The sequence below is a fragment of the Dipodomys merriami genome, unplaced genomic scaffold (genome assembly GCF_024711535.1).
Source record: "Dipodomys merriami isolate MVZ:Mamm:240054 unplaced genomic scaffold, mDipMer1.0.p SCAF_121, whole genome shotgun sequence".
NCBI lineage: Eukaryota > Metazoa > Chordata > Mammalia > Rodentia > Heteromyidae > Dipodomys > Dipodomys merriami.
The window spans coordinates 1,651,837-1,665,286 of record NW_027202505.1 but is presented as its reverse complement, the minus strand read 5'-3'; the positions used below and the strand labels follow the sequence as shown (position 1 = coordinate 1,665,286).

General features: G+C 51.1%; 1 protein-coding gene across 1 annotated transcript; it reads left to right on the top strand.

Moving 5' to 3' along the window:
* Window positions 1–2,358: 2,358 nt before the first annotated feature.
* Window positions 2,359–5,877, top strand: LOC138823592 (artemin-like). Its single transcript, XM_070016992.1, has 5 exons — window positions 2,359–2,495; window positions 2,684–2,835; window positions 4,297–4,361; window positions 4,742–4,880; window positions 4,959–5,877. The coding sequence occupies exons 3-5, from the start codon at window positions 4,299–4,301 to the stop codon at window positions 5,435–5,437; spliced, it is 681 nt and encodes a 226-aa protein (XP_069873093.1). The 5' UTR covers window positions 2,359–2,495; window positions 2,684–2,835; window positions 4,297–4,298; the 3' UTR covers window positions 5,438–5,877.
* The last annotated feature ends 7,573 nt before the right edge of the window (window positions 5,878–13,450 follow it).

Here is a 13,450-nt window from a genome sequence, read left to right as displayed (position 1 = left end):
CCTTCTTTTCCTTTCTCTGACTCTTCTGGAAGAAACAGGAACCAGAGCCTCCGCAACTCTGCTAAACTCAAGGGCCTTATCTCCAGCCAGATTCCTGGCTCTCTTTCACATCTCATATTAAGTGCAGGACCTGGTTGCCACATAGAGGTCTCTAGAGCATCTCCCTATCTACCATAGCTCTGTATCCTCTGCCTGAAGACAGACCAGCCGGAAGCCCTGGCACAGAGAGGCCCATAGACATGCCCCACCTCCACCATTATCACATAGGCATGCACTGCCCCTCAATACCCCCGTACACACACACACACCAAACAAGAAGGTACACAGCCCATCCCTGTGCATCCCCTGGAGAATTTTAGAAAAGATAGTCCACCCTCACCTTAGAGCTCTAGCAATTGACCTCTCATCCTGTACCTGTGGCCAAGGGAGTTGGCCCTGTGACAGTAAGTGAGGTCTCAGACACAGTGCCAGTGTAAATCCCAGAATTGATGGAGCCCTTGGTCTCCCCACTGGTAAACCTCGAGATAAAAAGACGTAGCTGTCCTAGTCACCAGTCATTCTGGATACTGTGCTTTTATGGTTTGTCCTCAGGCAGAAGCCTCCTCAGCTCAGGGGAAGTAAGACCCTGACAGTGACAAGCAAATTCAGGAATACCTCCCATACTCTGCTGGAAATGGTCCCTCTTTCACAACTCAAAGGTACCAGCTCCTACCTGGCTGGTTCTATTAGAATTTTGCAGGGCCTAGACTGCATGATTGTTAGTAGAGATCCTGAGTTTTAAAAGCCCCAGAGAAGCTGCTCCAACTGGGCAGCTGGTTATGAGAGAGCAAGCTCTCACCAATTGGCCTCCTGCGCTAGGGAGCCTGCAAACAGCCCCGAGCAGCAGCATTTCTGTGTAGTCTGACTTCAGACTGTGGGGAGTCTTGTACAGTCCCTGGCACTGTATAAAACTCATAAAACCTATGGTTCGGAACCCTGGCTATGTACCAGAATCACCTGTGCCGATCTGGAAAACTACCTGCCCAGCCTGAGATTCTGATTCACCTCTGGGGTGGGGCCCGGATGTGGGTAGTTCTTCAAGATCCACAATGGTTCTCATGCATAGCCAGGGTACAGCTGGTCCACACACGTTCCCTGAGCACTTGTCCCCACCCACAGCTTCCAATTATGTGTCAGTTGGTCAGCAGTTCTCAGGTTGGCATCACCAACCCAACACTTTGCTCCAGGCTACAAAATTCAGCTGTTCCCAGAATATTTTCACTAGGAGAATACACGGGCCTTTCCAACTCAGCATGTAGAACATTGAACTCAAAAGCTCTGGCTCCCAAACTGTGCCTCCCCCCAGGGAGCTCTGGCTTCCAGAATGCATCTGCCCCACATGTTCACCCAGGACAACGCCCGGGCACACCTTTGCCCTTTTTACCTCTTCACCCCATCTAGCAAGGCACCAGCCAAATTTTCAAAAAGGGTATGTTGAGCTCTTAAGTTCCTTTGGTGGAGAGGGGAATACTGAGTTCAAACTAGGGTTTGAACTCGGAACCCTGAGCTCTCACTTGGCTTTTTTGCTCAAGGCAGCAGTTCTACCTCTTGAGCTCCAGTTCCCAAAAGGGTGTGTTGAAGACTGGCCTGCTCAGGCTCCATCTTGTCCCTAGCAACTCCCTAACGGTGCCTCTGTCTCCTTTGTGTCCAAGCTGTTCTCCACAGTCACCTCAGAAATGCATGTCTGACCACATTCTGCTCAGACCTCTTCAGTGGTCTGCAGCATCTTTGGGATAAAGCCAGACTCCTTGGTGGGCCCTTCAGGGCCACAGGACTCCGCTAACCCTCCAGACACCTGCTGCATTGCCGTAATCAGGCGCCTGAAATCACGCTGCCTGGCCTCGGGCTTTCCACCCGTGCCGCCTTCACTACACCGCAGAGACCGTGGCCTTGCCGGCTGCCCTCCCACTGGCTGGGGCGGCGGGACAACCAGACCCGAATCCGGAAAGCCCTAGTACACATTGGTAAAGATGGGCCGCCCGGGGAGCGGGGGTCAGATGCGCCATCTCCTGAGAGATGGGCTAGCGGGGGTCCCGGGAGCGCGGCCGTCCTGCGGGGCAGCACCCCCGGTCTGCGCGGCAGCCAGCCCGGCCTGCCCTGGGCACGGGCCCCCCTACTTCGCGAGTCCACAAACTCCCTCCCAACTCCCGGTCTCCGTCCGCAGCCCGCGCTCTCCTCCCACCCGGGGGACCCAGGCCAGCCAGTGGGGGCCGGATCCGGTGGGTGAGGAGGCCAGGTGAGCCCTGAAAGGTGGGGCGGGGCGGGAGCGCCCTGGGCCCCACCCCGGGATCCGGTGACGCCGGCGCTGGAATTTGACACCGGACGGCGGCAGGCAGGAGGCTGCTAAGGGATGGAGCTGGGCTCGGCCCCCAGACACGGCCCGCGGGCCCCGCCAGCAGCCAGTCCCTCGGGCCCCAGCCCTGGCTGCCACTGGGGCTCGGAGCCCCGCGCCCGAGGTAAGCCCGCCGTTTGCCCACCCCCAAAGTGGACGCTCCCGGGGCCGGGGGAAGGGACAGGACGGCCTTCCTCCTCTCGCTCTCATCCTCCCTCTCCCGGGCCCTCTCAGCACAGCCCTCCGCCCCTCCCAGCCCTTCCAGTCCCCGGGTTAGACTGTGCTAGCCCTGCTGCTCCGCTGCCACTGCAGGGCACCGACCGGCTGCCGCGGCCTCACTTTGGGCTAGAAGAGGTGCCGCCAGGTGCACAGCCCTGGGCATGAGCCACCCGAGCTGCCGGAGGAAGTCGAGCACTGGCCCCAGGAAAGGCGCCTAGAAGAAACCTCGTGCGGGACCCCCCGTGGTGAGTAGTGGGCCGGGGAGCGGGATGGCCACCTCGGGAGGACCCGGCAGCCGGCCTGGCAGGCACGAAGAACGACGTGCTCCTGGGCGCCCCCTAGCGCAGAGGCTGCCTGGCCTGGCCTGGCCTGCCCTCCATCCCTCAGGTCCCCGGCCTGAGTCCAGTTAGCCAACAGGCACGCACCTGGCCCTGGGGGACCATTTACTACAGGAAGTGGGCGGTCTGTCCCACAGATGTGCAGCCATTCTGTGTGCTGTGACCCACAAGGAGGAGGCTAGCTAAGGAGGCCTCATGGCTTGGGGGGTCCCCAAGGCTTGAGAGCGCAGGCCAGTGGGGCTCACAAAAGCTGGCAGCACTCAAGCAGGCTAGCTGGTATGGGGAAGGATGGTTGGTGGGGGAAACGAAGCACAAGGCTGGGCCCTACAGGAGATGGCAGGCCTGAATCAGCTCTGAGAGTAACTCAGCTTTACAGCCAGGCTGCTACGGAGGGTTGGCTGGCTCTCTGGGGTGGGGGAGGGAGAGGGAGGGGAAGAGGCTGAGACCTGAGAGCTCTGAGGGTACTTTTAAAGCCCACCTCCCCCTTTGAGTTCTGCACGGACTGGCAGACTCTGCCCCCCGGTGGCCATCAGAAGTCATGGCACAGTCCTTGTGTTTTCAGATGGACCATCCACCCCAGTAATCTGGCTTCTAAGAGACATCTGTAATTAGAAAAGAGGGCAGGGGCTGGGAAGGTGGCTCAGTGGTAGAGCGCTTGCCTTGCATGCATGAGGCCCTGGGTTCTATTCCTCAGCACCACATAAGAAAAAAGCTGGAAGTGGTGCTGTGGCTCAAGTGGTAGAGCGCTAGCCTTGAGCTGAAGAGCTGAGGGACAGCGCCCAGGCCCAGAGTTCAGGCCCCACGACCGGACCCAAAAAAAAAAAAAAAAAGAAAAGAGGGCAGAAGTGGTCCAGAATAGAAATGACAAAGGAGCAAGTTACACAGGCTTTACTGCCATTAAATAACCCTCAGAGTGACCATCAGACACTCTTAATTCCCCAGGCCTTTGCTTCCTTCCCTGTGATGTAAAGGCTCGATGTAGGACCTAGAGTGGCCAGCTAGTCCTGGAAGCTCCAGGCCTACACCACAGAGCAGAAATGTTCTGCTATGTGGCTCTACACTTGTGACCTTAGACAATCTCTGACCTTCTTCTAGTCTTGTTTGCTAATCTGGAAAAAAGAAATTAAACCATTTACCTCATGAAGTTGTGAAAGAGGAAATAGCTCCATGTTACACATAAGTAAGGTTCTCAATGCAACTACTTCTGCTGAGTTTGAATCTAGCTACCCAAATCTCCTAGCTTAGAGACACTTAGGTGGAAGGATGATCTCCCCAAAAGATAACTCATCCCTCAGTTTGCAAACCACATCAAGAGGAGGGTTGGGAAACATGTCAACAAAGGCTGATGGGAGCTCCTGGTGTTGCTAGAGATGGAACTTGGACTTGGAGACCACACAGCTTGGAGACCCTACTGTCCCTTGCCTAATCGACAGGTGAGTGATTTTTCCCAGCAAATCCCAGCTGGTATCAAGAGAGGGTGATTTGATTGGGGAAGGAAGAAGATGGGACCTGGTCAGGGGTCAGATGTGAGAGGGGAAATAGTCAAGGAGGCTGGAACGAAGCACAAAGAAGGAACAGGGCTTATCTGGAAGGGCCGTGAGTCCAGGAGATTCTTTCCCTGGGCTCCAAGAAGCAGTGCACCCATTATTCTTGAATCTAAGCTCTTCCCGGACTCCGGCCACCCAAGTAGGAGCCCGCGCCCATCTCTGATCTCGACTGAAAATAGCCCCTCCCTGAGTTCCTCCCTCCGCAGCCCCGGCCCGGTGCCATCTTCTTCCTCCCTGACGCTCCACTTGGTTGGTCTCTTGCGCAGCCTGCCCTGTGGCCAACCCTGGCCGCCCTGGCTCTACTGAGCAGCGTCACCGAGGCCTCTCTGGACCCTGCACCCCGTAGCCCTGCCACCCGTGAAGGCCCCGCGCCAGTGCTGGCGCCCCCCACCGGTCCCCTCCCGGGTAGGTAGGAGCGCAAGAGGGCGGCCCAGGGATGGGGCTGGGCCAGGGCCCCCCGCGTGTGACTCAATCTCCTTCCAGGGGGACATTCGGCGCGTTTGTGCGGCGCAAGAACCCGGCGGCCACCGCCACAGTCTCCCCAACCCGCACCGCCGCCGCCCGAGTCCCCGCTGCAGTCACTTCCCGCCGCTGCCCACCGAGGGGGCCGCGCGGCGCGAGCGGAGACCCGGGGGGCCCGGCAGCCGGCGGCCGGGGCGCGGAGCTGCCGCCTGCGCTCGCAGCTGGTGCCGGTGCGCGCGCTCGGCCTGGGCCACAGCTCGGACGAGCTGGTGCGATTCCGCTTCTGCAGCGGCTCGTGCCGCCGCGCGCGCTCCCCGCACGACCTGAGCCTGGCCAGTCTGCTGGACGCCGGCGCCCTGCGGCCGCCCCCCGGCTCCCGGCCGCTCAGCCAGCCCTGCTGCCGGCCCACTCGCTACGAGGCGGTCTCCTTCATGGACGTGAACAGCACCTGGAGGACCGTGGACCGCCTTTCCGCCACCGCCTGCGGCTGCCTGGGCTGAAAACGCTCTCCAAGGCCCTGCAGACTCAGCCTTCACCCGCGCATCCGCCTGGCCTGGGATCCAGACACGCCAGGGCCAGCAGCTAGGGATGGGAGGCCTCGGAGCTGAGGTTCCAGCCTGGTGAGGGACAGACACCTGCCCTGGAGAGATGAAGAGACAATGGATCTGCAGCCTCAAAGCGCTCACCTTGCGATTCCAGCCCTACAGACACCAGAGAACTCTGCTGTGGAGACCGAAGGACAGACTTCTTACAGACTCTGGCACTGGTCAGGCCTTGGACCTGGAACCCACATCCTCAGGAGAATCCAGCAATGGCCCCGGGCCCTAGAGGAACAGAATCTCCAGGAGACACATTGCAGTCACATGTCTGAAAGTGCCTGGTGTGCTGGAGCTTGTACCTACTCGTGGGAACTGGACCCCTATTTATTATTATTTCTAAGTTATTTATTTACCTTGCTGGTTTGTCAGATCTTTTTCTGGGCGTGGGGGATGGGTAGGAGTGGCTGGATGGAGATGTGCCCTGACTTGGCCAATGTCACATTTCACACTGACTCAGCAATGATAGGCCTGGCCCAGATCTCTTGCTGTTGCCTCAGCCCCCCTCTGGGATGGGAAGCCAAGAAGGCAGCCGAGTGGGTGGCAGAGGTGTATTTGCAAGCCGCCTCATACCTTCTGCACTTAGGTTTTGTATTGCCCATGGGAAAAGAAACTACAGCGCCTTCTGTGAGCAGTGGTACTCTTGAGGACCCTGCTTTGTGAGGACACAGACAACCAGGTGTTGCCCCTCCCCACTGTCACTGATTAGTGGCTTACCATCCAAGGAACTGTTTTGAAGGCACCTGACCAGTGCAAACACTGCCTCCACTTGCATATGGTCCTGCACAGGGAGCTCACTACCGTCATTCCATGAAGTAGCCCAGGGCAAGAAAGCATTTGAAGATAGGCCAAGGGTAGGAAGAGGGTACACTGGAAAACTGGTGTGGGATAATGAAGCACGGAGCTTTATCAGGAGGATACAAAGGCAGGAAAGAACAGAGGGCCCCAAGGGACCTACAGTTTGGGTGATAAACAGGATACTCATTTATTCATCCAATAAATACTGAGTAGGTACTAAGGACACAGAAGTGAAAAGAACATAATCCTACAAGGAGAGACAGACAAGTAATCCTGTGCATAATTATTTAAATACAATTTTATGAATAGTATGTAAAAGAATGGAAAGGTAAGAGGTACACACTTTCATCTGAATGGAATATTAGTGCTGGGGCTGGGAAGGTGGCTCAGTGGTAGAGTGCTTGCCTTGCATGCATGAGGCCCTAGGCTCAATTCCTCAGCACCACATAAGCAGAAAAAGCCAGAAGTGGTGCTGTGGCTCAAGTGGTAGAGTGCTTGCCTTGAGCTGAAGAGCTGAGGGACAGCACCCAGGCCCAGAGTTCAGGCTCAACAACTGACAAACAAAAACAACAACAACAACAACAACAAAAAACGTGGAATATTAGTGCTGACCCTGGCCTCTCAATCCCCAGTCACCTCCCAAAGACCAAATGATTCCACTGAGAGTTTTGGGATTGTTGTTTTTTTGGCCAGTCCTGGGGCTTGAACTCGACCTGGGCACTGTTCCTGAGCTTCTTTTGCTCAAAGCTAGCACTCTACCACTTAGGCCACAGTGCCACTTCAGGTTTTTTCTGTTTATGTGGTACTGAGGAATTGAACCTAGGGCTTCATGCATGCTAGGCAAGCACTCTACCATAAGCCACATTCCCAGCCCGACTGAGAGTTTTTTTTTCTATGCCCTTTGCATTTGTATTTGAGAGATCCATGTGATTTTTCTTCTTGTTGGGAGGCAGTAGGATATGGTGGCTGGAGTGGAGGAGGGGGGTCTGGGCATGGATTTGAGAGCTATCTGCACAGAAGCCATGGTCAAAGGATGATGAGAGCATCCTCAGAGTGAAACAGGGTTGAGGGTAGGGTAAAAATCCTTCTGACAAATTTCTTCCAGTCTTTCCATGAGCCTGCCTGTTTTGGTACAGGTGCCCCATAACCCAAGCTAGTGAGGAGCAGCAGGAGCTCCGAAGGCTAGGCCCATTTGGGATCAAGAAGGTAAGCTGCCTGCCTGTGCTTCCTCCTTTGTCCCTTCACTGCCTCCAAACAGATTCAAGATCCTAAGTTCACACACACACACACACACACCCCAGAGAAAACAACACCATGTAGCCAAACATGGTGGAACACATCTGTAACCTATAATACTAATATTGGAAAGACTTAGACAGGAGGATCTTGAGTCAGGACCTGTCTGGGTTTCATATGGAGCCTTTATCTCAAATAAAATAAAAATAAAGCTGAGTGCCAATGGCTCACACCTGTAATCCTACTCAGAAAGTTGAGATCTGAGGCTCTCAACTGGAAGTCAGTTTAGACAAGAAGGTCTGCAAGACTTTTTTTTTTAACCCAATCCTGGAGCTTGAACTCATGGGCCTGGGCACTATCCCTGAGATCCTTTTTTTTTTTTTTTTTTTGTCTTTTGTGGGGCCTGAACTCTAGGCCTGGGTGCTGTCCCTCAGCTCTTCAGCTCAAGGCAAGCACTCTACCACTAAGCTACATTCCCAGCCCCTGTGAGACTCTTACCACCAATTAAACACCAAAAAAGCTGGAAGTAGAGCTGTGGCTCAAGTGGTAGAGCGCTATCTTTGGGCATAAAAAGTTCTGGGAAATAGCCAGGTGCTCATGGCTCATGCCTGTAATCCTAGTTACTCATGAGGCTTAGATCTGAGGATCATGATTCAAAGTCAGCCAGGGCAGGAAAGTTGGTGAGACTCTTATCTCCCATAAACTACTCAGAAAAAGCCAGCTTTTTTCCCTCCCCTTATGGCTCAAGTAGAAGAATGTTAGCCTTGAGCAAAAAAAAGTTCAGGGACAGTGCCCAGGCCCTGAGTTCAAGCCCCAGAACTGACACCAATAATAATAAGAATACAATAAACCAAAAGAGAATCTTGCAAGTTTGGGACTGGCAAGAACATTCCACCAATTCTAGAGTGATCTGGGCTAGGGAGCACCCAGCCAAGGACACTGAAGCCTAGCCTAGTGTCCACATCCTCTAGGTCCTGCCAGTCAGTGTACATTGCTGCTCTTAGAGTTAGTCCAAGGAGAATGATGGCGGCCACCTTTGAAAATGCTCACAGATGGTCAGATGAGAGGCCATTCCAAGTGCTGGCTCTTGATACTGGCCAAATTGCCAGTCCCTGAGTCTATCCCTAACTCAAAGATACATGGTAGGCCCTAGAGAGCTTGTACTCAACATCTCAAAGTACTAGAGGAAAACAACAACCTCTCCCAGAATGCATTTGCACAAGAAATAGCCTGTTTGCAAATCAGAACAATCCAGAGCCCTCAAAGGGAACAGACTGCAGAGCTGCCCCACCATGTCCAACCTCACAGAGTAACCTATTATATGATCACGTCAGGATGCTCACTGGGGTCCTGAATCTGGTAGTGCCATTCACACTGGTCTCTGTTTCATATTTGTGAAACCACAAATATTTCCTCTTCAGTGGTCTAGAACTAGGGCATGGTTTTCAAAAGGGTATCCGTCTTACAAGACAGAAAACTATAGGCAACTTAGAAATGACTGCTTTTCTATCTACAGTAAACACCTCAACCTCTCTTCCCAGTCCACTTCTTCTGGATGGTTCCATTGAATCATAGTTCCAGATCCACTTGCTGCCCCCTGCCCAAAGCTTCTGGGACTGACAGATGCTCTTGTCAATGACATTCTTTCTTGTCTGAGATTGCCATCTTGTCTCCATCTAGATAGCCCTGTGACACAAATTATGTGGATTAGCATTATTGACTGAAGTCTCAGCTTGGAAAGAAGAGGCTGGGTAGAAGGTCGAGTATCAGAAAAAAGGTTTAAAAGAATCTGAGTCAGGTGATGGCCTGTTGTCCACTAGAGTGGGTCTCAATCTGGGTTGGAGTTTTGGGGTCCTTCAAGAACTCAGTGAAAGCTATGTACCTTCCCTCCAAAGTGTCAGAAAGGTCACTAAAGCATAAGACTGGTCAACAATTTTAGGAAGGTCTATAGGCTTTCTGAAGCTCATAGCCCTCATATACTGATATCTTATTCTATCTATAGTCAATGTCATGTAGCTGGATTGATTCCTCCATCTGTACTCAGGCAGGCTCCCATTATTTACTGTTATCCACTCTTCAATCTTTTCCTATCTTATATCTCCTTTCCTTCCATATTTATACTGGCTCAAATACATCCCATCACTTAAAAATTGATGTTGTGCCAGGCACCAGTGGCTCACACCTGTAATCCTAGCTACTCAGGAGGTTGATCTATGGATTATGGTTTGAAGCCAGCTGGTCAAAAAAGTCTATGAAACTCTTATTTTCAATTAATCACCAAAAAGCCAAATGTGGAGCTGTAGCTCAAGTGGTAGAGTACTAGCCTTGAGACAGTGCACAAAGCTCAGAGGCAGTGCACAAGCCCTAAGTTCAAGCCACATGACTGGCACACAAAAAAATGATGTTATGGGCTGGGAATGTGACTTAGTAGTAGAGTGCTTGTCTAGCATTCATAAAGCCCTATCGGTCTGATTCCTCAGTTCCACATAAACAGAAAAAACTGGAAGTAGCACTGTGGCTCAAATGGTAGAGCACTAGCCTTGAGCAAAAAGCTCAGGGACATTGCCCAGGCCCTTTCAAGTCCTAGGACTGGCACACACAAAAAAATTGATGATGTGATGAGAGAGGGAGAGGGTAGGTGGGGAATATGTCTGTTTGTCTGTTTGCACCCGTCCTTCATTGAAAGAGCTTTTGTCATGCTCACTGGCAGCCTCACCTGTTAAACCTTAAGTCTATTTCTCAGTTTGTAGTCCTTGGAATGCTCGATGTTGCCAGGCCTCCTTGGAATCCTGTCTTCCTTTGACTTTCTTGATCCCATGTTCTCCTGGTTTCCATGCTTTCCTCCAACTGCTCATTCTGACTACTTTTGAGTTCCTCTTCCTTTCTCTGCTTCTTCCCTGGGACTGGGACACTGAAATCAGTTATCTTCCTCCCCCTACCATCTCTGCAGGGTTGATTTTTGTTGTTGTTGTTGTTGCTTTTGGTCAGTTGTAGGGCTTGAACTCAGGGCTTGAGTGCTGTCCCTGAGCTTTTCTGCTCAAGGCTAGTGCTCTACCACTTTGAACCACAGATCTACTTCTAGTTGTCTGGTGGTTAATTGAAGATAAGGGTCTCACAGACTTTCCTGCCTGGGCTGGCTTTGAACTGTGATCCTCAGGTCTCAGCCTCCTGAGTGGCTAAGATTACAGGCCTGAGCTACCAGCGCTTGGCTTCTTGGCAGCATTATATATACACTTATGGTTGCATTGGGCTAGTTGTGGCAATTCCAAGACCAGTGAGAAGCATGTGCTACATCAAGATTTAGCACATAGGGGCTGGGAAGGTGGCTCAGTGGTAGAGCGCTTGCCTTGCATGCCTGAGGCCCTGGGTTCAATTCCTCAGCACCACATAAGCAAAAAGAAAAAAGCCGGAAGTGACGCTGTGGCTCAAGAGGTAGAGCACTAGCCTTGAGCTGAAGAGCTGAGGGACAGTGCCCAGGCCCAGAGTTCAGGCCTCATGACCGGACCCAAAAAAAAAAAAAAAAGATTTAGCACATAAAAATATAGGATATCTTATTAAATTTAAATTTCAGATAAACATGAACATTTTCCTTTTAGAACATCCCATGTGATGATTCAGACTGAACTTTAAGAAACATTTGTTGGGGCTGGGAAGGTGGCTCAGTGGTAGAGCGCTTGCCTTGCATGCATGAGGCCCTGGGTTCAATTCCTCAGCACCACATAAACAAAAAGAAAAAACCCAGAGGTAGCACTGTGGCTCAAGTGGCAGAGTGCTAGCCTTGAGCTGAAGAGCTGAGGGACAGTGCCCAGGCCCAGAGTTCAGGCCCCATGACTGGACCCCCCCACCAAAAAAAAAAAAAAAAACCAAACATGTTTGTTGCTTATCTGATGTTTAAATTTGGGACACTGGGTGCTCTCAATTTTTTTCTGATAATCTTATTCAATCACATTACAATTCAAAATTCTTATATTAGTTGGGTGTAGTGGTAAGTGCCTATAACTCTAGCTCTCAGGAGGCTTAGGCAGGCAAATTGAGAGTTCAAGGCCAGCCTGCACTACATAAAGAGAACTTGTCCCCCAATCCCAAATAACAAAACAAAATTTCCATATTAGACTTTTCCTGTGGGTTTCCTTCTTCTGATTAAACCCAGACTGGCACAGAGCCTTTTTGACAGAAACAGTAGCATGAATAAAGTTAGAGAAGTATGAAACAAGATCCTGTGTTATGGGCTGGGAAGGTAGCTCAGTGGTAGAGCGCTTGCCTTTCATGCCTTTCGATTCCTCAGCACCACATAAGCAAAAAGAAAAAAGCTGGAAGTGGCGCTGTGGCTCAAGTGGTAGAGCGCTAGCCTTGAGCTGAAGAGCTGAGGGACAGCGCCCAAGCCCAGAGTTCAGGCCCCACGACCGGACCCCCCCAAAAAATATCCTGTGTTGTCAGGATTGAGAATGGTCACTCATTAAGATGAAGGACTTTGGAGAGCGTATGAGGTCTTGAATATACCAAGGAGCTTAGACTTTGACCTCTAGGAGCCACTGAAGGGTTGTAAGGCATGTTTCAAATGGCACTGGCAACTGTGTAGCATGGATGAGAAGAGGTAAGACAGGGACCAACTAACGCCATGAGTCGTGGCAGTAGAGCTATGCAGGCAACACATCCTGGTGGCTGGAGATAGGGCAGATACCGTATGTAAAGACAGAAGAGAATTAAGGCACAAAAAGGCATCATTTAGTGACAAACTGATTTTGTGAGGGTGTGATGAAAGGACAGATTCCAGTGTCTGGCTTGGGTGACTGGCAAAGAAAACATGGGATTGTTATCACATGACAGTTTGGTAAGGTGTGGAGGGATTAGGGTTTTTTGTGTTTGTGTGTGTGTGGTTTGTTTTCACTTTATTCCTTTTTTTTTTTTTTGGTGCCAGACGAGGCTTGAAATCAGGGCCTAGGTGCCATCCCTGAGCGAGTATAGGGGTCTACTTGAGCTCCACCTCCACTTCCAGCTTTTTGGTTTTTAATTGAAGATCAGAATCTCAATGGACTTTCTTGCCCAGGCTGGCTTTGAACCACAATCCTCAGATCTCAGCCTCCTGAGTAGCTAGGATTATGGGCATGAGCCACCAGCACCAGGAGCTTTATTCCTTTTCTTAAAATAACTTTTTGTTCACTGTCTCACTTTCTCACTTTAGCGTTTAACTCAGTCAAGTTCTTGATGAACAGTGAATGGCCATGAAGACCAAAAATGTGTTTTATGGTACAAAAACACAAAAGAAAATTAATGGGTTAATTAGCATAAAAGAAATCTAACTTCTTACATCATCAATCCCTTTCCAAGGATAAAGAATGGATATTATCACAGACAAAAACAGCAAGTATTTGATAAAAAGTACTTGATAATAATTAACAAGTGAATACTTGCATATTGTTGCTGGGAATGTAAATTAGTACAGCCATTATGGAACATAGTTTGGAGGTACTTCGGAAACCTGGAAACAGAACTACCAGGCTGGGGGTAGAGCTTAATAGTAGAGAACTTGTCTACCATGTGCAATGTCCTGGGTTCAATGCCTAATGAGTTCAGTTTTGTTCATGCTCAATTTAAGGTACCAGTGACACCTTCAGGAGGCACAGAGGCTGGAGGCAGCTGAAGGTGTGAGTCTGAAACTCAGAGCAATCATCATTCCCCACTTGAAACCCCATCATGGTTCCATATTGCACTTTTCCTTCAGCGTTCAAACTCCTACAAGAGTCTATTGCATCCACCTTGTCTATTTTCCAGGCTCTCATCCTCTCCCTCACCCCAAAAATATTCCCTTAAACTGATCAGAAATGACTAGTGTTCTTTAAACTTTTTTTTTTTTTTAATCAGTTGTGGGGCTTGAACTCTGGG